Here is a 25,508-nt window from a genome sequence, read left to right on the forward strand (position 1 = left end):
GCGCGTCGAGTCAAAAGCAGATAAATGTATTTTGCAAGCTTTATAGTTTACGTTTGGGTGAGGTGGATCCAATTGTTCATCATCCAATGCGCGTCCATGGTGGCGTCGGTTCGCGAGACCATCACGCTATCGACGTACGAACCAAAGCAAACCAAACCGGATTCCTGCACCTGCTTCGACCGAACCGCTCACGGTTGACTTTCGGTCCGCTCCGACCATGCGGTTTCTAATTTTATTGCCGGCAGACCGGCGAATAGCCAGGCGGCCTCAATGTAACGATCGATGCATCGCTCGCTCTCCTCCCCGGACCGCCTCCCCCGGGCCAAAAAGTCGCCATTTTTATGCCTCTAAGCTCTGAAAGCACGCCGCGTTTTCTTCCATCTCCGCGTGAAAGCCTAGCCTCGTTGGATCGAAGCCATAAGGTTTCTCATCTCTTCGAACCTGCTTTTCTGAAATCTAGGGTTTCGTTTCGGACTCAGCTGTTCGAATCCATGGGTTTCTGGGTGTTTTCCTTCTACGATGTCTAGGGTTTTTGGGTAATGCTTGAAACCCGGCCCCGAGGAAGAGCGGAAGCCAAGGATACTTCGATGACCAGTAGTGGCTTCGTCTCTGGATCATCTGCCGACCCCTCCGTCCACCACCTCCCCCAAGCCCACCATCCCCTCCACAACCTTCAACCAATGCTCGCTGCTGGCCTTTTCGACCCCGCCACCGCCTCTCTGAACCCCCCGCTTCGCGGGAAGGGCATCTCCCCCTCCGCCACCGCCACCAGCGACGATGACGACCCACTACCAGGCGCCGCCGTCCAGGAGAACGGCCACGAGCAACAGACCGGCACCGGCCCTGGCAAAAAGGGCTCGCCTTGGCAGCGTATGAAGTGGACCGACGAGGTGGTCCGGCTGTTGATCCGGATCGTCGCCTTCGTCGGGGATGACTGCGCTCAGGAGGCCGTGGACGGGAAGAGGAAGCACGGGGCCGCATTCCAGAAGAAAGGAAAATGGAAGATGGTGTCCTTACTGATGCAAGAGAATGGCGCCTCTGTCTCGCCGCAGCAGTGCGAGGACAAGTTCAATGACCTGAACAAAAGATACAAGAGGTTGAACGATATCCTTGGTCCCGGGACCTCCTGCATGCTCGTCAGTGATCCTGCAAGCTTGGAGTCGATGCCTATCTCCCAAAAAGCAAAGAGCGACGTGAAAAAGATCCTTAGCTCGAAACATCTTTTTTACAAGGAGATGTGTGCGTACCACAGCGGCCAGAAAATACCTGATTGTCCTGATATCAATTTGCAGAGCTGTTCGCTACCACAAGCTGCATCATCGAAAGATGGCAATCAGTGTGTTGATGGGGAGGAGGGAGGAGGAGGAGGAGGAGGAGGAGGAGGAGGATGAGGCGGATCACGATGAAGGGGATGAAGAAGAGGGGAGCGAAGAGGTTGAGAGAGGGAGCTTTGAGAGTTTCCTTGCTGAATTGGATGCTGTCCTTCAAGACCCGATGAGGTCACCATTGGAGCAGCAGGAATGGTTGAGGATGCGGGCATTGCAACTTGGGAGGAGAGATTGGACATTGAGACTGAAGCTCTGGCAATAGAGAGACAGAGGCTCAAGTGGCAGAGGTTCAGCAGCAAGAAGGATAGGGAGATTGAGAGATCGAGGCTGGAGAATGAAAGACTGATGCTTGAGAATGAGCGAATGATGATGCAGATGAGGCAGAAGGAGTTGGAGCTGCATTTCAAGAGGTCTGGAGACTCATTAGAGTCTGCTGGTTTTGGGACAGAGGAAGAGCAAGGACGAGAGCAGATGGAGCTTGGAAGGGTCCATTAAGATTTTGTCCTTGAGACTAACCATTGGCGTTTCTAATGCATTGATCGTTGCCTTTGTTGTTGAGGTTTCTTCTGTACAGCTGGGGAGGTATTATTGGTAGGCAATACTTCATGTGGCTTTCTCTGAATTCACCACGTGGACATCTTCAATTACGTTAGACGTAAGTTTTAACTTGAGATGATCATATTTTATGATGTGTTAAACTAGGATTGCTTGTGTTCCGTATGTTTGGATAATGCTATGTATGGTGTTGCATGGACATGGATGTGGAGTTCATTTTTGGACATGTGTCAAACTTGGCAAGAGGAAAACAGTCAGAATACAAGAACATGCAAGAGAAAAAAAAAACTAAATTAAACATGTTTAAATTTTTTAAATATTATACAATGAAAAAAAAGAAAAGATGTTATATGCTAAGGCAGTTCAATATACATGTTTGTCACATAATTTCCAAAATTAGTTCGGAGTTACAGAACCATGATATTTTGCATAATTATTTGAATACCTATACATTATGTTCTAAAAACAATAAAAGCCCAGATCTATCACAATCACAGTTGTGCACACTTATTGTTGAAAGGGTCCTATATTATAGCATTTTGTAGAAATTGCAAGCAAAGAACTTGATAAGAATCCAGTGTCTAATGTGCATCTGATTTGCTGATACATAGTTGACATGGATTCTTGGAACTAGACATGAGAGTCCATGTTCATAGGCTATGCATGAGTTATTGCTATCGCTGACATTATGCAAATTAACAATATTGTTTTTATGTAGCCTTAGAACAAAGAACTTTTACATACTTTCAATATAAAGAAAGTTTGCAAATGCTAACTTGCTATTATGTGGATGAGAGAAACTAATTTTATCATATGCTCTCCTCTCTCCTCTCTCTCTCTGTGTGTGTGTGTGTGTGTTTTTGAGATCATGTAGCAAAAGCAAAATATGAAATGTTTGTTGATTCTCATAATAGGATATTGGATGTTAAGGTTGTGAAAGATTGAAGGGAATATGAGTTGAATCATTGAACTGGCTACAAGTTTATGGTTGTCGGGCAAAGGGGATATGGATGCTTTGGTCAAGAAATCTTGTGATCTTAGATAGCCAATAGTAAAGATCAGAGAAGCAGCTGCCACTTTAGCATAAATAAAAATGTATCCATGCTTTCTATAACTTTGTTGATTGAAAACTTAGAAGGGCCAATAGGATGGTTGGGACTCAATTGTATATGGAAATGCTTCTGGGCTTGTCTCTTGGGTAATTGTTTCATCGACTCAGGGATGGTCACAAATCAATTCTTAGAATCCAGATATCTCAAAGGCTTCGATTACCCTTAAGTCTTAGAGTTTTAAGTTGTAGGGGTACGGTGAACTCTGATTGTGCATGATAAAGTGAGGAGAGATGTAAGGGTTAGGGATCATATGATCCTCAAGTTTTGGCTTGTTCAATTAAAATTGGAATATTGCTTTTGGATATGCTTTAGCTTGTGGAGCTTTGGTTTGAGTGTAATTTGGCTTGAGATTCAGGGTTTTCATCAAACATCTCAAGGGATTTTTTTTTTTTGGCAAATAATTTCCAAAATTAGTTCAATGCTACAAGAACCATGATATTTTGCATAAGTATTTGGATACCTACAGACTGTTCTAAAAATAATAAAAGCCCACCTCTATCAGTGTTGAAGTTGCTGACACTTATTGTTGAAAGGATCATAGTTTATAGCAATTTGTAAAAGGAACTCAATGAGAACCCATGTGTAGTGCGTATCCAATTTGCTGATATATACCTGACACAGATTCTTTGAGCTAGACATGAGAGTCTAGGTTACCTAGGCTATGCATGAGTTATTGCTTTGGCTGACATTATGCACATTGACAATGTTGTTTTTATGTAGCCTTATGCCAATGAACTTTTATATACTTTTCAATGTTTAAAGACAATTCGAGAATCCTAACTTGCTATTATATGGATGAGATGAAGTAATTTTATCAGCTCTTCTCCTTTTTTTTCAGATCATATTGCAAAAGCAAAATATGAGATAGTTATTGATTCTCATAGTAGGGTATTGGATGTTAAGGTTGTGAAAGATAGAAGGGGATAGGAGCTGAATCATTGAACTGGTTACAAGTTTATGGCTCTCAAACAAAGGGCAAAAATTCTTCTAATTGATAAAATAATGTAGCTATATAATGTGTGCTTGAGCAAGTCCTTTTGGGATAATTAATTACTAAAACAAGGCCTCACTAGTTGTAGGAGGAAAGCAATTATGAAATAGGAAGAATTGTATATTTCAAGAGAGCGTGGATGAGTTGGTAAGAAGTGTTACCATTTATAATCTTAGGTCAGAAATATTGTCATCATAGCAAATGGTAAAGATCAGAGAACCAACTGCGGCTTTAGCATAAATAGAAACCTATGAATGCTTTCTAATTTTGTTTATGGGAAACTTAGAAGCAATGGCCACTTTAGCATAAATAGAAACCTGTGAATGCTTTCTAATTTTGTTTATTGGAAACTTAGATGGGCCAATAGGATCGCCAGGAATTTCAATTGTATAAGAAAATGCTTCTAGGATTGTGTCTTTTGGCTAATTATTTCATCACAAATCAGTTCTTAGAATTCAGAAAAACTATAGGCTTGGATCATCCTTAAGTTTTAGAAGCTTTAAGTTGTAGGGGTACAGCAAATTCTAATTGTGCATGATAATGTGCTCTTGTAGGGTGGGAAAGAGAGAGCTGAAGGTTAAGGATCAAAGAATCCTGGTACTTCTGCTTGTTCAAGTAATATTGGATACCTGCTTTTGAATATGCTTGAGTTTGTGGAGTTTTTGTTTGAGTGTAGTTTGGCTTGAGATTCAGGGTTTTTGTCAAACATGTCAGGGGGGACTTTTTCTATAAGAAAATAGAGAGATCAGGAAAGGAAAGTTACAAAGCACTATGTTAGAGTATATTGTATTATACAGTAACTTCGTGTGTGTAGTTTTGATAATTTTAGGCTGCAACTCGTATCTAATAAGATGCATGAACAAGTATTGAAAAGTTAAGGTAATTATTGACTATGTTCTGAACTGGTATATAACCCACTGTTAGCAACCATCATCCATATGGCTGGAGGTTTGGGGTTCAAATGATGGTGGTGATGTTTCTAAGACCTAGTTGGAAACCAGATAAGCAGTTCTGGAATATTTTTTTTTTTGCTGTCCTTGATGGGTACAGCTGCTACGGGACACAACAGGCTAAATTGAGATATAACTTATTTGTGTTTGGATAAAAAGTTGGTGGATGCTCTTGCAAATGATCTCTATTGTTAGAATCGTATGAGTCGCTAGTCGACTCGTACGACTCGCGACGATTCGAAGCTTGGCCGAGTCGAACCGAGATGGAGAATCAGAAAGGTCTAAGAATCATACCTGAATCGCGAACTCGTCGGCGGAATCGTGCGACTCGCGAGATCGTCGATATCGTCGAGTAAGAAAAGGTAAGCTCCGAGAATCTCAAATCAATTGTTGGTTGTTGTTTTTGGAAGTCGAGCGTTATATTTTGGAAAAAAAAGAAAAAAAAGTCAGATTTTGGCAAAATCTCCTACAAATGAAAGAGATTTGTAATCTTTAAGCTTCTATTCGCCTTCTTTGATGGTTTATCTGTCTTCTCCGATTGCTTCGAGCCTTCGAAGACTCTGGCGAGAAGAGGAAGAGGTCGCGTGGGGAAGAGAAAGCCTCGAAGACTTTGAAGCATTCTCACGAGTTCGCCGTTGGTCCGGTGGGTACCTTTTGCCCAAAGCCCCAAAGTTTTTTTTTTTTTTGTTGATCGGACTGAAGCCTTCTTCCCATCTCTCTTTGTTTCTCTTCCTCGATGCCGCCTAATCTCTCTGTTTCTCTTCTCCGAAGCCACCGGCAAGCTTTTTTTTTTTTTCCCCGAATGGAAGCTCTTTTGTTTTCTCGAAGTTTCGAAGCGTCCGTTAATTTATTTGATCGGAGCTTCAAGCCGAGTATGGGGACTGTGGTCCCATTGCTACTGTTCATCCCCCCGTGGCTCAACCACTTAACCCAAAAAAAAAAAAACAGCAGTAAGATTAAGGTTTTTTATTTTTTTAAATAATTTTTTTTAACAGTTTTTACTTTTTAACGGGGATTGGCTTTTACAGTGGGATTGACCATAAAGGGATTTGGACCTATATCTCTTGCTATGGAGGCAAGCATCTTTCCATTTAGACAACGTGATCATTAAATTCATTACACAAAATAAGATATTATTATACTTTTTATCATTTTTATAATGTAAATTTTGTTTTTATGCTAATACCTATCGTTTTATTAAAAAACTGAATTTGTTACTGAATCTTATGATTTAGTCAGCGATTCGATTCGAGTTAAGGCATGGGCGATTCATGAGTTGAATCCCGATTTGATAACTTTGCAAATGATTAGTTTTGTTTCTCTCGCTATGCTTGGTAAAGCATCTTATGCATTTTCATGTCACAGTGAAACCAACCTTAAGTTTCAGTTGCCTTGTTTGGTAGAATTCTTAGTTGTGAGATAGATCCTTGTGATAGTTTTTTTTTGGTTCTGCGACTTTGAAGGTCTTTGAATTGCACATGAATAGGAAAGCAACCAATGTACTGAACCTAGTTATTAACACAAGATCTAAGCTTTTAGTAGATCCTTATTGTGGTGCAGATCCTATCTACTACTAGTTGGGCATCAATATTGATTCAAATGCATGAGTTGCTTGATACAAGAGGAGCTTTCAGACCTTTGGCTGTTTGACTGTGATTAAATTGGCCGACTTGAATGTCTCAGTCTGGTATATCAAGACCCTATCTTTTTAACAATGTCCAGTTGTGATTCATGGGTATTTTTGGCTAGTGGCTACTGATACAAAGGTTAAATCTATGTAGGATTTCAGTAAATCATGCAATTCTATTCGAAGCTTGGACAGAATACTGTTGAAGGGCGTTTGAGAATTAGTCTGAAACTGTGGATAATGTCTTGTATTCTATTAGATGTCTCTATTCTCTCTCTCCCAAGTGGCCTTTCTTCTCTTGGGAGACGACTACATAAAGAGTTCTTCGAGTACAATATTCTTTTCATTTTGTCATCATTCTCTTATCTACTTATCAACTTGTCAAAGGTTAAGGAGTGATCCACATGTTTCCTCCTTTTGTTCTATTTCATTTGTTATAATTTTTGCTGCTTCTGGGAAAAGGATTAATACTTGTATCAAGCATAGAAGATTTATGAGTTAGATCATCATGTGGAGAAGCACGAAAGGTAGTCAGATACTGCCAACATTTCTACTCTTTCAAGTATTAAATAAATATGAGATTATACATGAGAACTCATTGGAAAGAAAGCATTACAATTCATGATCAATTTATTTTATTCATACCATTCTACTGGCTTATTTTTCATAAATAATATCTTTTCATGACTGGATTTGTCGCGCCCCCCGCACGCCCCCTCCCCCCTTCCCCCCAACAACTCCTCCTAGCATAAATGCATATACAAACCTCTGAGTATGTGCATATTAGGATGTGTACACGTCTGGGTCCATTCATCAGAGGAGTGCTGCCAATCCATGCCCTTTTTCCTATTTCTGTCAAATATATAAAGTAGTTAAAACATTTACAACAGTAGCTGCAGTATTTTGTTATCTACAAGGTCGTGTCTGTGCTGCTACTGTTGGTACATGGTTGATGTTAGCTATAACTAGTTTTTTCTGTGTGAGCTTCTGTTGATTCACTAGGTGATCATAACCAACTTCTTGAAATTTTTTGTGACACAACTGCAGAATTCGAGATACCTCCATTCAATAGCTACCAACATTAGTTTGTCCCTCCAAATGAAACTCTATGATTTGATTTTGTAGATTTTGTTTCTTTTGATTTTTTAAATGCAAACACAGCTGCATGTCTCGCAGCTTCTGTGAACATGGGCATTTTTCACATGCAAATCTGTAGATGTTGATTTCTGTTCAGCCCAATTTATTTAGGACATTTTGATGAGCCCTGTTGAAGGAGCATTGCTTCAAGTATCCGAATGGACACCGCACAAGAAGATATCCCCAATTATCTTGTTGTACTGGACTATCTTTTCTTGTCAAGGCTTTTATTACAGAATCTTTTCTGCTTTCTGTTTTCAACATGAATTTGTTCTGCTATCATGCTGATCCTTTCTAAGTTGTTTTGGTAAGTACAGTCTTTAATATCTTGCTTTACTCTTACTATGAGTGTCGTTCTTGACCAAAATCTCTTCATAGCGAAGGAATTAGATTCTGTTCCTCCATGTTCAGCTTTTTCTTTCAGAAGTAAAACTGTTCAGATCTGGTAATATACTTGTTTTGAACTCACTGTGCTGTTGTAGGCCTCGTGATTGTTCGATGGTCACAGACAAGTTAAGAAGAGTAATTTGATTAGGAGACATAATTCAATTGTTTGGTCAAGATATCCAGCATGGGTCTTGGGTGGGTATTCATATGTTGTGAATCAGGGATGCAGAAAAAAAATAAATTATGATTTCTGCAGTTTTGTATGATCTGAAATTAATTTCAGGAACTTAAGAAATTGAAAATTAAAAAGCGATATCTAGACAGAAAATTACAAAATCGAGCTTAAGCCTCAATAAGATGATGAAACATAGGGGAAAGATGCCTAAAGGGAGAGAAGAAATGATAGGTCATCATAGTGATTCACTGCTCCCCCGGCAACCCAGAAACCGAAAAAGAGCCGGACTTAATGGTACTAACCCAGAAACTGATGTACATAGCAGTTCACCTAAAATCACCGGCACTAACAACAGTATATAGCATCATTGCTGTGCCCTTTACGGCCGGATCTTGGTTGTGGGATTTTTTTTTTTATATTATATTTTACGAAGAGATTGTAATTTTTGTGAATGATTAAACAATTATTGGATAATGTGACTACAATTGAAGAATCATTGGTGAACTGGGGCTTGTGTAAATGATCATGCCTTGCTCAGCAAGAGACTGCGGGTTTGAGTCTTGGATTGTGCATCCCCAAATAGTTGGATTTGGGCAACTATAGTTCAAATGGATTCCCCCTTTTTTTTCTTCTCAAAGAAAAAAATCATATGATACAGAAAAAAATTATAAATAATACAACATTCCAATAATTTGGAGAATACAGTTACTACTATCACTCTCGCTGTGTTGCAAGGGGGATGATACCCTCAAATGGTTGTTGATTTGAAAAATGTACATACATGTGCTTTGTTTACCCAATCTCATATCTTTCAACCATGAAAAATTTATAAATCATCGTGCATAGGCTAATCATAACCTTTCTAAGGCATAAAGACAGACAATGAACTATTCATCATTTTTACTTAAATGCCTCAGTGAGTCAAATTTTTACTTTTAAATTTTTGTTACTTATCAAACTCTTATATGCTTTTACTTGTGCAGTCACCCTTCTGTATCCTTAATACTTTAAATTAAACTATATAAATGTGGCCTAAGTGTCCGATCATCCAATTCCACAAATAATCCTAATCAGACTACTCCTGTGAAGATTTAAAAATTCTTTCTTAAAAAGTTTAAGATATACTAGACTAATATAGGGTAATGGAATCTAAATAATAAGAGAAAGAAGAGTAGATTTAATATGTAGGAAAAGGCCCGCTAATACTAACTCCCAAACCAACAAATGAGAGAAAATATGAATGGAGGTGAAAATATAAACCAAGAGGTGAAAGAGAGATATAATGCATTAGAAAAATAGTAATTATAAATTTTATTATTTTTACATCATTTTAGAATTTGGATTTTAGTTTCAAAATCTTTAGTAACACTTGCATCTGCATGTGTATTTTAACTTGTTTTCCTAAATTCTGAAAGAAATTAGGACTCAAATTGCTCTTCGAATTTTCCTAGCTCTGTCAATTATCTTTTGCCGCACTATATCTGATATAATAGATGGATAGATGTCTCATTCTAAATATATTAGGAAGAGTTATTTAATACACTTTAAATGACATGATGAAAGAATAAAATTGGAAGGATAGAGAACCATAATTTATTCTTTATTAATTTTCTTGGAACTTACAGCATAAAATTGAAGTGAATCACCTAGAGAGAGAAGAAAGGGGGGATTTGAGAGTAAAAGATATAGGTAATACAGGTAGTTCCAACTGAACCACTCTTAACCTCACTGCAACTGTTTCCGGGTGTAGTTGAAATAATTGCTTATTAGCAATGGTTACCAATATATGCTGTATGCCCTCTTTACGGAATAAATGATTGGGGTAAAGCAGAACTACAATTGATCATACAAGACGGGAGACTTGTGATGCTCAACATCAGATTTATGATGTTGAATCCTGGCCTGTTGTAGTTTAGCCAATTGTTATATAAAACTAAAACTCATTTAAAAATCTTTAAAGATCATTGCTGATATCTCAACCTGTCCACTAATTCTAAGCTGAAACTCAGAAATTGAAAAAAGAAAACTAGATAACCAAACTTCCAGGAGGAAAACTACATTGCTCTATACATAGAGCATCATTGATTCACATGGGTAACTTAGCAATAATATACATCTCATTATCATTAAATGCAGCTTTGTTGAACTCGAACAAAATGGATCAACAGCCATTAACCAGAGACAAGAGAAACCGCAAATAAGTACGCATTTGGTTTATATCAATTCCCACATGATCGAGAACAACCGTATATTTCAGCAAACAACATCAAAGTCCACCTTTGGTTACTCATGACAGTCTTGCGTTTTTAATTCAGTAGCACATTAAAGAAATAACTTGACAGATCATTTAATTAGTGTAAGACCTGTACTTCTTTAAACAAAATATAGAATTTGCTCGAATGCCCATACAGTACCTCCTACTTCACTCTTAGAAATAAGCTATGATTAAGCATCATGAGACAGATAGCAGCACCATATAAGAAAATGAAACAACTTGCCCAAAAAATTCATAAATAAAGACATGAATGCCATATCTATTTATAAAATAATACATGAATGCAAAACCATATCCATCTATTCATTCATCAGAGCTGCAGATTTTGCATCAAGTCAAAACATCCGGTTCCCATCTTCACTGGCTGGCCATGGCAGACACTAGCTGAAGGGGCATCTAAGGTATCCACCTCCCCATGGAAAGCTGATCCAACAATGAACTTGGTTGCTGTCTCGAAAGTCATCTTGCCAAAAGGTGAGGTGTTGAAATTGTTCATCCTGATTCTGTTCGTCGGCCAATACCCACCATGGAAAGTCATGAAGTCTGCAAACAGTGTCAGGTGATGGATATTTACACGTATGCCGTATGCATCAAACACACCCTTCACCTCTTTTATAATGGTAGCTCTGGCAGCTTCTACACCATACGTGTTTAGCATTGCATGTATATCATTTGAGGTTATTTTATTAATATCCAAGTGGTCTTCCAGGTCCCAAAATGCTTGGAAGTTCACTCCTGCAGCCTGAAGTGAGAGGGGCTCATCTTTCTTTGGCTTCGGCACTGACCACAGTTCAATGTGCTTAGACCCCTTAACATAGACAGACTTGGCAGCCTTCTGAGCAACCTGCGTGAAAGCATTGATCTCGTAAGCTCGATGAAATAAGTGATTGATAAATAATAATTTTGTACACAAAATACAGTTAATTTTGTTATAAATAATAATATTAGCCGCTACAAAAACTATCTTAAGCTCGTATCATGCATTGGCAAGGCTTTCTCCTCATTTCCTGTATCAATATATATGAAACAGTGATTATAGATGACAGACAAAAAAAGTATCAAGTCAAACTTCTCATGTATGATTGGAGAGCTGCAGTTTCTATGTCTAACTATAGACTTTACGAAACAACCAATATAATATTCACAAATTATTGTTTCCAGTCTTGCAGATTGATAGAATGCTGGTCTTTCCAAAATAATTACCCCATATCTAAAGAAAGTGATAAGCAATTTTCAGCAAAGAATAAATAACACACAAGCATAGGCCCTGAGCATAGACAAAATCAAGTTTCTCCCAGCCAATTTAAGCATAGCAGAAAGAATGGTACCTCAGTCAGTAAAATGCGAGGCTCCTTCTTAAAAACATAGTGAACCTCAAATTTCAAACCCTTTGCATCCACAAAGATGGTTCTATTAATCTTTTTCTTCCTTGATTTGGTTGTCTTCTTCTTCGATTCTGATTTTGATTCCTTGCTGTCTGCCAGTTTCTGCTTCTTCTTGCCATCCTCCAACGTGGGAGTAGGCTCAGCTTTAGATGGCTTTCAGGTGTTTCCTCCTCAACTTCCAAGCTACGATCTTCAACTTCCATGCTGGGAGTAGGCTCAGCTTTAGATGGCTTTCAGGTGTTTCCTCCTCAACTTCCAAGCTACGATGTTCAACTTCCATGCTGGGATCTTCCCCCACCGTATAATCCTCATCAGCCTCAACATGATCAATTTCACTTTCAAATCCAGATTGGGTCTCTCCATCATGCTTATCTGCTTTGGCAGAGCTCTCTTTTTCGATATCATCCTCTATTCCATTTCATCACTAGCTCGTTTTTTCCTCTTTTCAGCATCCGTTCCTTCATCCTCATTGATTCCATCATCATCATCAACATCATCAAAGCCCCTGCTATTATCCTTGTCCTCCCCATGAGTGGATTTCCTTCCATGTTCATCTTCGTCTGTCCCTTCTGCTAAGTTACTTTCACCTTTTGCAGTAACAGAGTTGACGTCACTGATCTTGCATATCATGTCCAAGTGTTTTGCTATTGCATCTTCCATATCATCAATAAAGTTTGTTCATAAGGTTGTCATGCAATCTTCTAAGGTTAAGTCTGAATGTGGGGGGTAAAGCTCAGGTGGGTAAAGGTTCATCCTCAGCTTATAAATTGTCGACACCTCATTCCCATGAATGCAGAATGGCACACTGCAGACTTCCATACTCTCTACAATGTCTGCCAAACAGACCCTCCTTAACTTTGAAGCCAGCCGTTCAGCATCCTCCCTGCAAAAAACCAGTAAATAACTGCAAGTTGTAAAAGAAGGTTTGGGAATGAACACCAAGACAGGATAGATCTAAACATGAAAACAGACTCTTAGCAATCACAAAAATAGCTAAAAATATCAATCATCATGGAACAAGGTAATTCACACAATATATAGGTGGCTCCCCATTAGCAGGTACAAGGAACAAATCCTCTGACTCACCTGGTCCTTCCATCATGCAATGGACATTTCATAACAGGAGTACAAATGTCTGCTGATGCTGTCATCAGGATTTCTTGTAAGCGTGGAATACCAAGAGTCACATTCATTTCCCCTCGGCCAGCAAGATGAAAAGTGTCGAGCCTGAAGAACCAAATAGAAAAGAAAAGAAAAAGATAGTACACTAAGTCATGAAAGATGCAAGCCATCACAACAGTCATCGAGATATTGTGCCAAAAGGGGGAAAAAAAATGAAAAAACAAAAATCCCAGCAGGCACAAAGAACTTATTTACAATGGTTACTGATAACTATATTTATATAGCAGAGAGTGCACATTGGTCATGTTTCTATTAGCTTGCGTTCAATGTATACGGTAAGGACTGATAAAAAAAATGTAGTACAAACACAAACATGGCCTGCATGAAATGCAAGAAATAATAACCTATGAAAGGCTAAACCATGGTTTAAAATACTGGCAGAACAGGACAGTACCACTGATACTATAGACCAGGTACTTCTAATTGGCTGAAAACCAGAAATTACAAATTGTTGTGTTGGATGTCCAGCTAGAGTATGGTAAATGAAATGTGAAAAATGTGACAACCATGTTGAATTCAAATGGTAAAGGAAAGCAGGAAAACCTTTTTATGATAGTTATTCCTGAATTATATACTTGGAGGGGAAGTCTGGTGCCTGCAGCTGCAGTAATTCCAGCTCCAATAGTGTTTATTGGGTTTCTTACCTACAGGAACATCAGCATCCTCCAAGAAAGCCTAATTTTTATTACAGTAAAATAATAAACATTTTGGAATCCATTTGTACAAAGTCACAAGACTCTTAAAATGTTACCTGCAATGCTCATGATCCAGAAAAGTATGGAAACATTTTAACCGAACCATATACACATTATTCCAGTAAATGCAAACTTCACGTTGGATAAACATGGTGTTATTGTGACTACATTTGAACAGGCTCACATGACACCTAATAAAAATAGAGGTTTGATTGAAATTACAGTTTGGAAGGTCATTTTGATGTTGAAGAAAGTGTGAGCTTGGCTAGACAGACTGCTATTTAAAAAATCATTGAAACTGACATTTTGATCCCAGATCACCTTAGGACTCTTGAAGTAGCTTTGTTAGCACTAATGCTCCCTCCTACTAATAGATATTACCTTAGTACATACGTCCACTGGCTCAGCTAACTACTACTATTTAATGGGTTAGCTCAGGATGTTTCACGAAGAATGTTTTGCTAAATATATAAAGCTATGCCTCTATTGCTAGACAATCACTTTGAAAACCCAGCGCCTCACAAGTTTCCATCATTGCCTTCAAAAAGTACTGGAAAATAGTTAAAATTACTAGAGAATAATAAAGCTATGCCTCTATTGTGGTATGCCCTGTCGTCTCGTACCATAAAACATGCTAACATAATAATAAGATGGTATTAGTACGGGTCCGGTACCAAGATAGAAAACCTTAGGTAAAATATAGGAGTATATACATGCTAACGATTTTAGTTGTGACATTTGCATAGCTAACATCAGATAGTTGTACCAAATAATGGCACAAACTTTTATGTCCAAGTAAAATAATGATCTTTAAACCAACGAAGAATCATCTCTAATTATAAAAGGGCAGAGTCCTGCCTACAAAACTTTAAGCAAGAACTTCTCACCATTTAGAACCTATGACAAAAACTTATACTATCTTACCATTACTACTTAACTGTAGCTTCTGAACTTCAATTATTTGTTCTAACATAAGCAAAAAAAATTTTGGTGCACCTTCTACATGCTTTGATTCACTATTCTAATACTGCCTCCAAAAAAGCAGTTCATTCTTCATTCATAAATTTACCAGACAAGCAATAAATCTCATAATTATTGTACCTTTCATTTCTAACATCCACAAGAGCCTTCAATTCGACCAAAACTACATAGGTGATATAATACCCTAGATTCAACTTACCAGAAAGCTTAATAGCCAGACAAATATCTATACTTCTACATAAGTCAAAGTACTGGCCTAACTAGTTTTCACTTGGAAGTCATATGGGAAAATGTATCTACCTCAAAAGATCAGTGTATGAATTATTAGAGCATGCTTGGTGCCGCTTCTACTTCTCCAAAAGTCCTTAAAAAAGGAGAAGCCAGAAGCTAGGTTTTTTATAGCTTCTCCTAGAAGCACTTTTTTTGACTTTTTCTCCCATAGAGGCACTTCTTAGACAATGTTACCAAAACAGTTACTTCCTATAGGAAAAATCTTTTTGCTTTAGTTAAAAAGTTTTTTTAAGCAACACCAAACCCGTCCTCAAGTTAATCTATGTTTCCACAAGCACGCATAAATTTCATTTGATGATTCTATGGCAACCTCTACAAAAGTGAAGAATAATCAGGATCATAATAATCTAAATTTTGATAATATCACTATGGTGTCACCTAGACAATTGCCATGGGCGCCAAAGCATCCAAGCAACCTCAAGTTTTGAACATGGAGACATCCAAAAATCTAAAATCTAAGCATAGGGACAGGGCCATAGATAGATAGATAGATAGATAGCAGATTTTCATTTGATGATTCTACTGCAACCCCTACAAAAGTGAAGAATAATCATAACCATAATCATCTAAATATTGATAGTATCATTATGGTGTCACCTAGACACTTGGCATGGGTGCCAAGGTGTCCAAGCAACCTCAAGTTTTGAACATGGGGACATCCAAAAATATATATTATATGCATAAACATGCGTGCTTATGTTTTAATTCAAATGGTTGAGTTTGCAAGTAGTTTAATTTATTTACTAGATTGATTTAAAAAATTATTTAAGATGTGCGACATACCTAGTGTGATAACTAATCATGATATATTAATATTTAAAACATGAAGACATTTTGCATAAAGTTTTGTATAATTGTGACAACTATTAAAACAAAGTGGCATTTGGTTTAAGCATCCATACAAATCCTGATAATTTTACATTAAAAATATAAGGACAATCTATTCAAAATGCCCCCAAAACCTCAAGGACACTTTACTTGAAGGTTGCGTTTGGTGCATCGTCAGACAATCTTGGAAGGTAATCTGGATTGCCTTCAAGATAGATTGCCACCATTAAATTGTCAGTAATGTTAAATACTGTGTTTGGTACATGTAAATAATGTTGCAGTAAAATTACTGAAAATCTTGATTGACATGTTTGGTATGACAATCAGATTATCGGTAATATGAAATCAAATTCCTAAAATACCCCCTTAATCTTATAATAATAGTAATAATAATATATTATATTATATTATTATATATAATGATATTTATATAATTATTATAATATAATATATTTTAATGCAGTATATTGTAATATTACATTATGATATTATAATAAACTATTATAATATAATATGATATAATATTTTATTTTAATAATATAATAATATATTATATTATACTATATTATTATATATAATAATATTATATTATATATTATGTGATATTAATAAAAGATATTCTTATAATATATTATAATATTAATATATTAATATATTACAATATATTATAATATAATAGTATAACAATATAGTTAATATATTGTTATATAGAATAATATTTATATAATATACATTACAATATATATCAATATATAATATTATATGATAATATAATAATACATTATTATAATATAATATAATATACTATATTATTATATATAATAATATTATATCATATGCTATATTATATTAATATAAGATATCAATATAATATAATATATATTATTATAATATATATATATAATAATAATAATATAATAATATATAGTAATATAATATTAATGATATTTATATAATTAATATAACATAATATATTTAATATAGTATATTGTAATATTATATAATATTATAATAATTATTATAACATAATATATTATATTATTTTAATATAATATATTAATATAATACATTATACTATATATTATATAATAATATTATATTATATATTATGTTATATTAATAAAAGATATTATTATGATATATTATAATATTCATATATTAATATATTACAATATATTATAATATAATAATGTAATAATATAATTAATATATTGTTATATAGAATAATATTTATATAATATATATTACAATATATTAATATAATATATAATAATATATGTTTATATAATAATATAATACACTATATTATTATATATAATAATACTATATTATATACTATATTATTTTAATATAAGATATTAATATCATATAATATATATTATTATAATGTATTATAATAATAATCAAATAATATATAGTAATATAATATTGTAATAATATAATAATATAATAATGATGTAATATAATATAATATAACAATATAATATAATACAATATAATTTATTGTTATATATAATAGGATTCATATAATATATATTATAATATATTATCATATACTATATTATTGTAACACAATATAATTACTATAAAAATATAATAATAATATAATAATAGTATATTATATTATAATATATTATGTCATATTATTATATATAATAAGGGGAGGGTGAGAGCCATCGAAGAAAGGGGTGGAGAGATGGATTTTGTACGATTTTTTTTTGAAGGATAATTTTGTCCAAAATTTTTTTACAACATTGCCAAACAAGTGGTAATCTGGATAGCCACCTCTTCCTAAGGCAATCTAGGAGGTAATCTAGATTGCCACCCAAAAGCATACCAAACACAGTAATCTGGTGGGCCCATGTTAAATTGCCAGCAATCTGGATAGATTGCCAGCTACCAAACGCAATCGAAGTGTCCAACACTTACCCAATCTTTGGTTGAGATCATGAGAGGATGGATACATGATATTGGAAGGATGGATGGCCGTCATCCACCGTTCGATTCAAAAAATTATAGGAATGATGGATGAAAAATAAGAGATTGTCCATCCATCCTGGCCCACCAATTTGCATCCTCTCAAATTGAGAGAATCAAGAAAGGATGGATGGAACATTGAAGGATAGACTTTTGCATTGATAAAATTATCCCTCATTAATTTTTTTGATAAAATTATAATACTTCTTCACTTTTTTATTCATATTATTTATATATATTTTTATATGTACCATTAATCATATACTATTAAATTTTATTAATCATTATTTTAATATTAGTATATAATTTTTATAATTATAGTTAAATAATTAGATTATCTTCTATTTCTCTATTTATATTTACTAGTTTTAATTAACTATTTGTATAATATTAATTAACTATTTAAACTAAATTATAAATTAATTATTATTTATATAATTAATTCATTAATAATTAATTTATAAAATCATGTACTAAATTAATATTTATATAATTTTTTATATAATTATAGATTATAAAGATTATAAGTTTATACATTGTTTACTTATTTAGTATAAAAAAGTATTATAAATTATAATAATAATATTTATCAAAGAATAGTTTAAGAAAAATGTTATACAAATATCATCCATCCTTCTTCTCATTCCTCCTATACAAAACACAGGAGAGAATCATCTCCTCCCATCCTTTCATGTTTCACCAAACATATAAGAGGATGGATGGAAATACATCTATCCTTTCCTCCATCTATCCATCCTCCGTCTATCCTTCCTTCATCCATCCTTCGTACCAAAAAAGTATCAAGTGTTGGACACTTCTTGCTGACATTAGCATGACAATTAGAAGTAGTGTCCAATCGTTACATGTTGTGTCGTGTCGTGTCCACATGTCCATAAGTGTCAAAAATTCCAAACAGCTTAATAACGAAGTGTCCACGCAACATAGAATATCAAATCTGAAATGTTAAATTGTTGCTTAATATAAAAGGTATTATTGAGGCAACATTTTACAAGAGATCTTACATCATTTGTGTTGATGGTTCTCCAACAGACTGAGCGGCAATCACACCAACAGGCTCACCAGGCTCAGCAAGACTTGACAAGCATTTGAGCTTCATTAATCACATCAAGTCCTTCCACCTGATTCAATGAAGAGAGCCGTGGTGGTTCTTTGATAGACGAGCAAAAGTAGTTGCATTCTCTCTCAGCAAATATGGTAACTCCTAAATAGAACCATTTGATTTTGACAAATGTGCATCCTCAAGTTGACTACTAAGCCTATCAAGAACAACCGTCTGATTCTGAAGATTGTAGGCAACAAAAAACAATATATTACCACCAGGGGGTTAAGAGTTCAAAAAAGAAATGAAGTTTAGGGATCCTGTCCTTATAGCAGCAAGCACTCCTAATTCAGAAATAAAGCTAGTTTTTAGGACATCAACTCCATCTTCCCCATACATAAACTGGATAACAGATCCATCTGCATCACGTACTGTGTGATCATAAGATATTTTCACACACTCAAGATTCTTAACAAGACATCATTGAAGGTATCCACTTTGAGATGTTTTGACAGCCGTATCAACCAACCTGCATATATGGCATATTGGTCAACGTGCTGAAAAACCTGAAATTATGATACTTGGAACAATGCATGTGTATGCGAATAAATACAATTAAAAGGACTGTACATGCATGAATTTGCAGTATATTTGGGTATCTATATGTGCTAGCTTGTTACTAGAAAGATCAAAAATAGGAAAGGAACTTTGATATGAAATCTTAGGTAGAACTGTTATGAAGTTCAAAGTTTGTTGTACCCATCACGACCAGCCATGCAGTGGAAATAATACTCCTGAGGGCAAAGACCAGTCAAAAAGCGGTCACTAATGAATCCCCCAGCCCGACATGAAATATCCCAAGGGGGAAAGCAGGGTAATGTTTTTCCTGAAACCATACGTGGGACTGTTTTCCTTCCAACTCTTGTTGCCCAAGCAAAGAAGAAATTTGTGTCATGTTGACCTACAGAAGGGGAGAAAGCAATTGGTAAAGATACTTTCATTAATGACCAATATGTAATACATGCAATCATAAGAGAATAAGCCCACCATATACATGCATTAACTAAATCATTAAATCAAGCACATTTAATACCTAAATTCTCATCTTGCTTGTTTTGCTTATAATAACACTTGGTTTTTTGACAGACTGTGATTGGTGAAGGGTTCCAAACTAAAATTTAGAGACCAATTAGGTGACTTTGTATATAACAAAAGAAACCTTCTGGTAATAGTAAACAGCTCCATATTAATGGTACATTATAATGATTCAAAAAACTTTAGTTTTATTAGAAATCAAATGGGTCAATGAAGCTCTACCATTATCATATTTTCTTCAGGTAGTAATATGACTAAGTTAATCAAGCATGACAAATATGTTAAGTGGAGTATTGATACAGACCTCATTGTCAGGTGCTCAATGGCATGTTAATTACAGAAATAGCCAGCTCCTAATGTTTCATCTGCACTCAAATGATTACATGATGTGGAAAATGTACATTTAGGTTGTATATAGCAAATCAAATATTTTTCTCTGATAAGAGAATGAGAAAGAGTAGCAAATCAAATATTTTTCTCTGATGTGTGTGTGTGTGTGGAGAGAGAGAGAGAGAGAGAGAGAGAGAGATTGTTTATGACACACTTAGATAAGGCCTGCCATAATTTTTTTCACTTTCAAAGTTAAATCAGTGTTCATAAAATAGATATTCGGAGACCTCACAGCAGAAGTCAGTGACAGTGACACGTATACTCAGTCTTCTGGTTTCATAGTGACACTGGGTTACACACTCAAGAAAATATAGAGAAGATGAAATATATTAGAATGCAGAAGAAAATGTTGGATATTACAATACGTTTTATTCCTGTAGTCTAATTTTATTCAACAAAGGCTTGGACAAAACTACTCATATGGAAATGCTGCTCCAAATCCTTTACAGTATAGCAGCGTAGTAAACTCAATTTTGACTTTTGAGTTCAAGCTGAATTAGTGAAGTTATCTGAAGCAATGCATATGCATGCAAATATATTGAATAGAAAACCTCTCAAATTTTCACATTTTCTAGTTTATCTACCCAAGACCATTGGAGAAAATTTTGCAAAAATGTATGAAGTGTGTTCTGCTGCATGTGACAATCCTATAGTCCCTATTCATTTGGTTGCAGAATAGAATCTGCTGGAATAGCAGAAAATAAGTAATACGTTTCCTAGAAGATAAAGTAGTGGTGAAGAATAACTATATTCTACCACTCTCTCAGAATATCTTTATTTTGACTTCAATGGATAGGTGAGTTTTTTTTAAAAAAACAATCCTAAAAGGTGCCCCTACACCAACTCGAAAGCAGTGGTGGACAGGATAAATGAAATGCTAAAAACATAGTTTTACTCTAGGTTAAACCCATTCTGCAATAGGGCTTAAGAAAAAGGAAGCAAATCAGCTTTATAAGCATAGAAGACCAACAATTTTAACCCTAATCAGTTTTAGAATCATAAGCTGCATTAACAAGTCCACAAAATCATGATTCTACTCACAGTACAACTATTATTGCTCTTGGAGGCTAGTTACCTATGTATAAGAATGCATAAAGAATGCTCATGAAACCTAATGCTCATAATCTCACCCAAAAAGAACTTGTTCAACCTTGAGTAGGCAGTTCTATCTTAGGTTTAAACTAGCTTCACTTTGCACCTTCTTTTTTTTTGCTGACACTTTGGTTATTTAATCTTCATGCTCATCTTTGTTTGGTTAAAAAAAAAAAAAAAAGAAAACAGTTTCCAGCTTCCACTTAGAGGATCCCATAAAGAAGAAAGTAAATTAACATTAGTGCATAAGAACATTGGCCATGAGCTACAACCAAGAGTCACATGACACGGATGTCTGATAATCTTGCAAAACAATTAAATGTTGGAAGGATGCAGTTAAGTAATAAATTTTACAGATTGAATGGTTATGACAACAACTTTTACCACAAACAGAATCACTAGAAAAATGCAAACCGATTTACATCCAATTCTATGTACAAAACGAAGACAGTATGAAGGAAAAAAAAAATCTGACCAAACCACCTTCAGCTCCAGTTGTGGTCATAAGAGAGAGACAATTTCTCAGAAAGGGCCTTTGTAGTCCACTTGGAAATAAGGTTTGGTTCACCTCAGAAGTCAGAACATTCATAGTACTGGACATCATTCTATCCAACAATGATGTTGCAGATTCTCTATTACAACATAGGACCTTCTTAATTCCCTCTGTAATTTCACCGGGTCTAGCACATTCCAATATGATATTCAAACAAAGTGCGTTAAAGATATTAATTTTTTAAAATGCAAACTACAATAAAAATCTTCAAGAGATGTCATATACCTTTTTTTTTTTGGTTAGAGATGTCATATTCCATTAAAAGCTCATGTTACTCCATACAAAATGAAACAGAAAAGGCATTGAAGCAGTTGTTTTTTAAGACGACCAAAGCACATCTTGGTAACGCTTAATTCAAATATGGATTTTTAAATAAATGCATCACAATGGCCCCAACATTGGAAGAAGCTTAAGAGTAGGATAAATACATAAGTAGATCAACCAGGTCTTTGCCAGGTACTCTCAAGTCTTAACACAAGACAACCGAGAAGTGGTAACACACCAAATATTTTTAGGAGTTGAAGGTTGGAGGATGAGGGAAGGAGATGGAGGGAGGGAGATTGGGGATATAAATCCATTATTTAATATCTTAAAATGAAAGGCTTGTGAATGGAATCTTAACATGCATGCTGCAGCAGAGTAATTTGAACAAACCTCTATCTCCATCTTTAAAGGCAGTAAAACGGATGTGGACATCTTCACTTAGTGCTTCACTTTTTTCTAATATTCTTTTCCTCTCCGTATCTGAACTCTGGTCAAGTAAAAGGTTAACTACTCCACAAGTAAATCCATGCATCTGAAACCATAAGTTGTCATTCACTATATGCACACGGCTAAGAAATTAAAATAAATAGCAATGCATCAATTATAGAATTCCTGGGGAAAAAAGCTTAGCAATTGACCTGCAGAAATAAAGTAAATAGACGACTGAAAACTGAAAGCAAAATGCCTGCAGTGTCTGCACCATAGAGTTCATGGACTGTATGGACCAACCCATATTTCCCAAATTGAGCCCTGTCAACCATTCCATGTATAAGATCATTCTTGTAAATAAGTAACTTCAGTTCATGATGATCTTTTCCAAGATATTCCTTGGGGACACAGTAGATGGTGGGCGACCTCGTGTAATATGATATAAAATTGCAGTTATGACCTGGATTGCCACAAAAAAGTTAGAAGAAAGTGCATATTGTCAAATCATTGAATGTTTCTTAATATTAGACAGTTTCGAGCTAAAGATAGCAATTTCTAAACAGCTTTCCATCAACCATTTTCTAGCATCAACCTGTTTTCCTGTCCATGGCGGAACTGGCTTCCAAATAGCAGGAGGAAGAGGCTGTATCTCATCATCTGAAGATAATGTGCAAACTTTTCGACCAAATCTGCCAGGTTGAGAACTGGCAATAGGAGGCATGAAAGAAGCATACAAAAGCTGAGGGAGATCGGAGGGGAAGGCCGACACCGGTGACAATGGGGAGGAAGGCGACGGCGGAGACCGGTGGGACGTAGCGGCGAGGAAGCAGGGAGGTGAAGGGGGAAGGCGGTGGGAGGTAGCGGCGAGGAGAGCAGGGAGGTGAAGGGGAAGGCCGACGCCGGTGATGATGAAGAGGAAGGCGTCCCAGGGCTCAGGAAGGGTTCGACGAAAGAAAAAACCGCTGCCCATATACACATATAGGAAAAAATACATTTAGGTACCTGTCGTTTACGCATTTTATAAAAAAGACCTAAGAGTTTTTTTTGCACTTAAGGCCCATGGTCTAACACCATTAGCACTCAAGAGAAAATTGTCAAACGATATCAATGATTGCTTATGTGGCAAGATGGGTCCCACATGGATTTTTTTTTAACAAAAATAAAACCTAATTCACCCAAATAACTATACATCATTTTTAAACCTTAAATTTCTAATGTCCATATTTCATCAAAATCATGTAGAACATAAGAAAAAAAAGAGAGTGGGAGAGATATGTTTCAATTCATCCAAACTCCAAGCAATGATCGAAGATGCTCGTGTGGTAATGTAGCTCCAATCCGGACATCTTGTAGTTGTGTTAATTCGTGTGATTATGATCGAAGAAGCAACTACTGATTCTCTTTATCAAAGAAGCGACTACAATTAAAAGGGTAATTTTCCTCTTCCAATTGCTAAAATATTGTATGGAGTCATTGTTGGAGGCAGCCCTCTCCTATGCTTTTATCTCTTTCTTGTGACAAAAGGTATGTATATGTAAATGGGCAAGATTGGAATGGATTTGATATGGGTTTAGAGTATGTCGGATTATTGTGGTGTGAGCTTTTATCATCTATCGGGAAGATGGGGGTTGTTGTGTAAATGGAAGTTGTTGTGGTGTGAGCTTTTATCATCTTCATAAGTCTTCGAATGGGGATGCTATAGGTTTTGCATGCATGTCGAATGGGTTTATTTTGGATCTTACATATTATCTGTCAATATTTGGGTCTTTGTTAAAATTTGTATAAATTTCATAAATTAACGGGCTAGGATGATTGAAAGAATGAATTTAGCAATTCACCATGGAGGAAAGTGGCAATCTATGGATACTATGGTTTATGAGGGTGGTGAAGCGATATACTATAATAATATTGACATAGACTATCTGTCAATGTTTGAGATGCTGGGATATGCAAAGAATTGGGATACAAAGATGGAGCACAGATATGATTTAAGATTGCTGGGTTGACAGGATCAAATTTTATAAAAAAATTTGAGTGATATGAATGTTGCTAACATGCTAAATTACAATAAAGGGATGGGGGACATTGAGGTTTACTTTGTAGAAGTAGGTTTATCCATTGGTGAGTTTGATGGTTTTGAAGCTAGTGAGTTTAATGCAGCTAGTAAGGTGGAGATTCAGAGATAGGACAGACTGTTAAAACAGGCATAGTTGGAGTGAAGATTCAATGGGTTATGACTATGAACCTACAAAAAATTATCTGAGGATTTACATGATAGTGACTCCATTATAGTGAAGCTAGTTGGCTTTATGATGATAGTGATGATGATATATTCATCAATGTACCATGTGCAGATGCAAGCAACTCTCCATCTAGAGAAACAAGCAGAGACGATGGTAAAACAAATAGAGATGATGTTAAGATAAATGACTTGCAGAAGAAGATTTTGATGAATTCAATGAAGATGCAAAGCTAATGAGGAGTTACATAGCCTTCAAGGTTCTGAAGATGAGCAGGAAGTTTATCCAAATTTTGATGAGGCCAATAGTTTGAAAGATCCATAATTATGTTTGGGGATGAAGTTCACAAATGCCTATGTGTTCAGGAAGGCATTAAAGGAATGAGCAGTCAAAAGAGGTTTTGATTATAAGTTTGTCAAGAATTCCAATATCAAGATAACAGCCATTTGCAAAGAAAAATGTAGCTTCAGAATTCATGCTTCCAAAATGGGACAAAGACATTCATCCAG

At 35.5% G+C, this 25,508-nt stretch overlaps 1 protein-coding gene and 1 pseudogene across 1 annotated transcript; one reads left to right on the forward strand and one right to left on the reverse strand.

The window, feature by feature from the left end:
• The first annotated feature begins 245 nt into the window (after positions 1-245).
• Positions 246-11,498, forward strand: LOC105039484 (uncharacterized). The gene is given in 5 exon segments (XM_073246485.1): positions 246-1,355; positions 1,357-1,546; positions 1,549-1,983; positions 10,860-11,096; positions 11,247-11,498. Coding segments are annotated over 3 exon segments (1,281 nt in total). The 5' UTR covers positions 246-539; the 3' UTR covers positions 1,824-1,983; positions 10,860-11,096; positions 11,247-11,498.
• On the reverse strand, positions 10,542-23,729 carry LOC105039541 (DNA-directed RNA polymerase I subunit 1-like; annotated as a pseudogene).
• Positions 23,730-25,508: the final 1,779 nt, after the last annotated feature.

The sequence above is a fragment of the Elaeis guineensis genome, chromosome 1 (assembly GCF_000442705.2).
Source record: "Elaeis guineensis isolate ETL-2024a chromosome 1, EG11, whole genome shotgun sequence".
NCBI classification, from domain to species: domain Eukaryota; kingdom Viridiplantae; phylum Streptophyta; class Magnoliopsida; order Arecales; family Arecaceae; genus Elaeis; species Elaeis guineensis.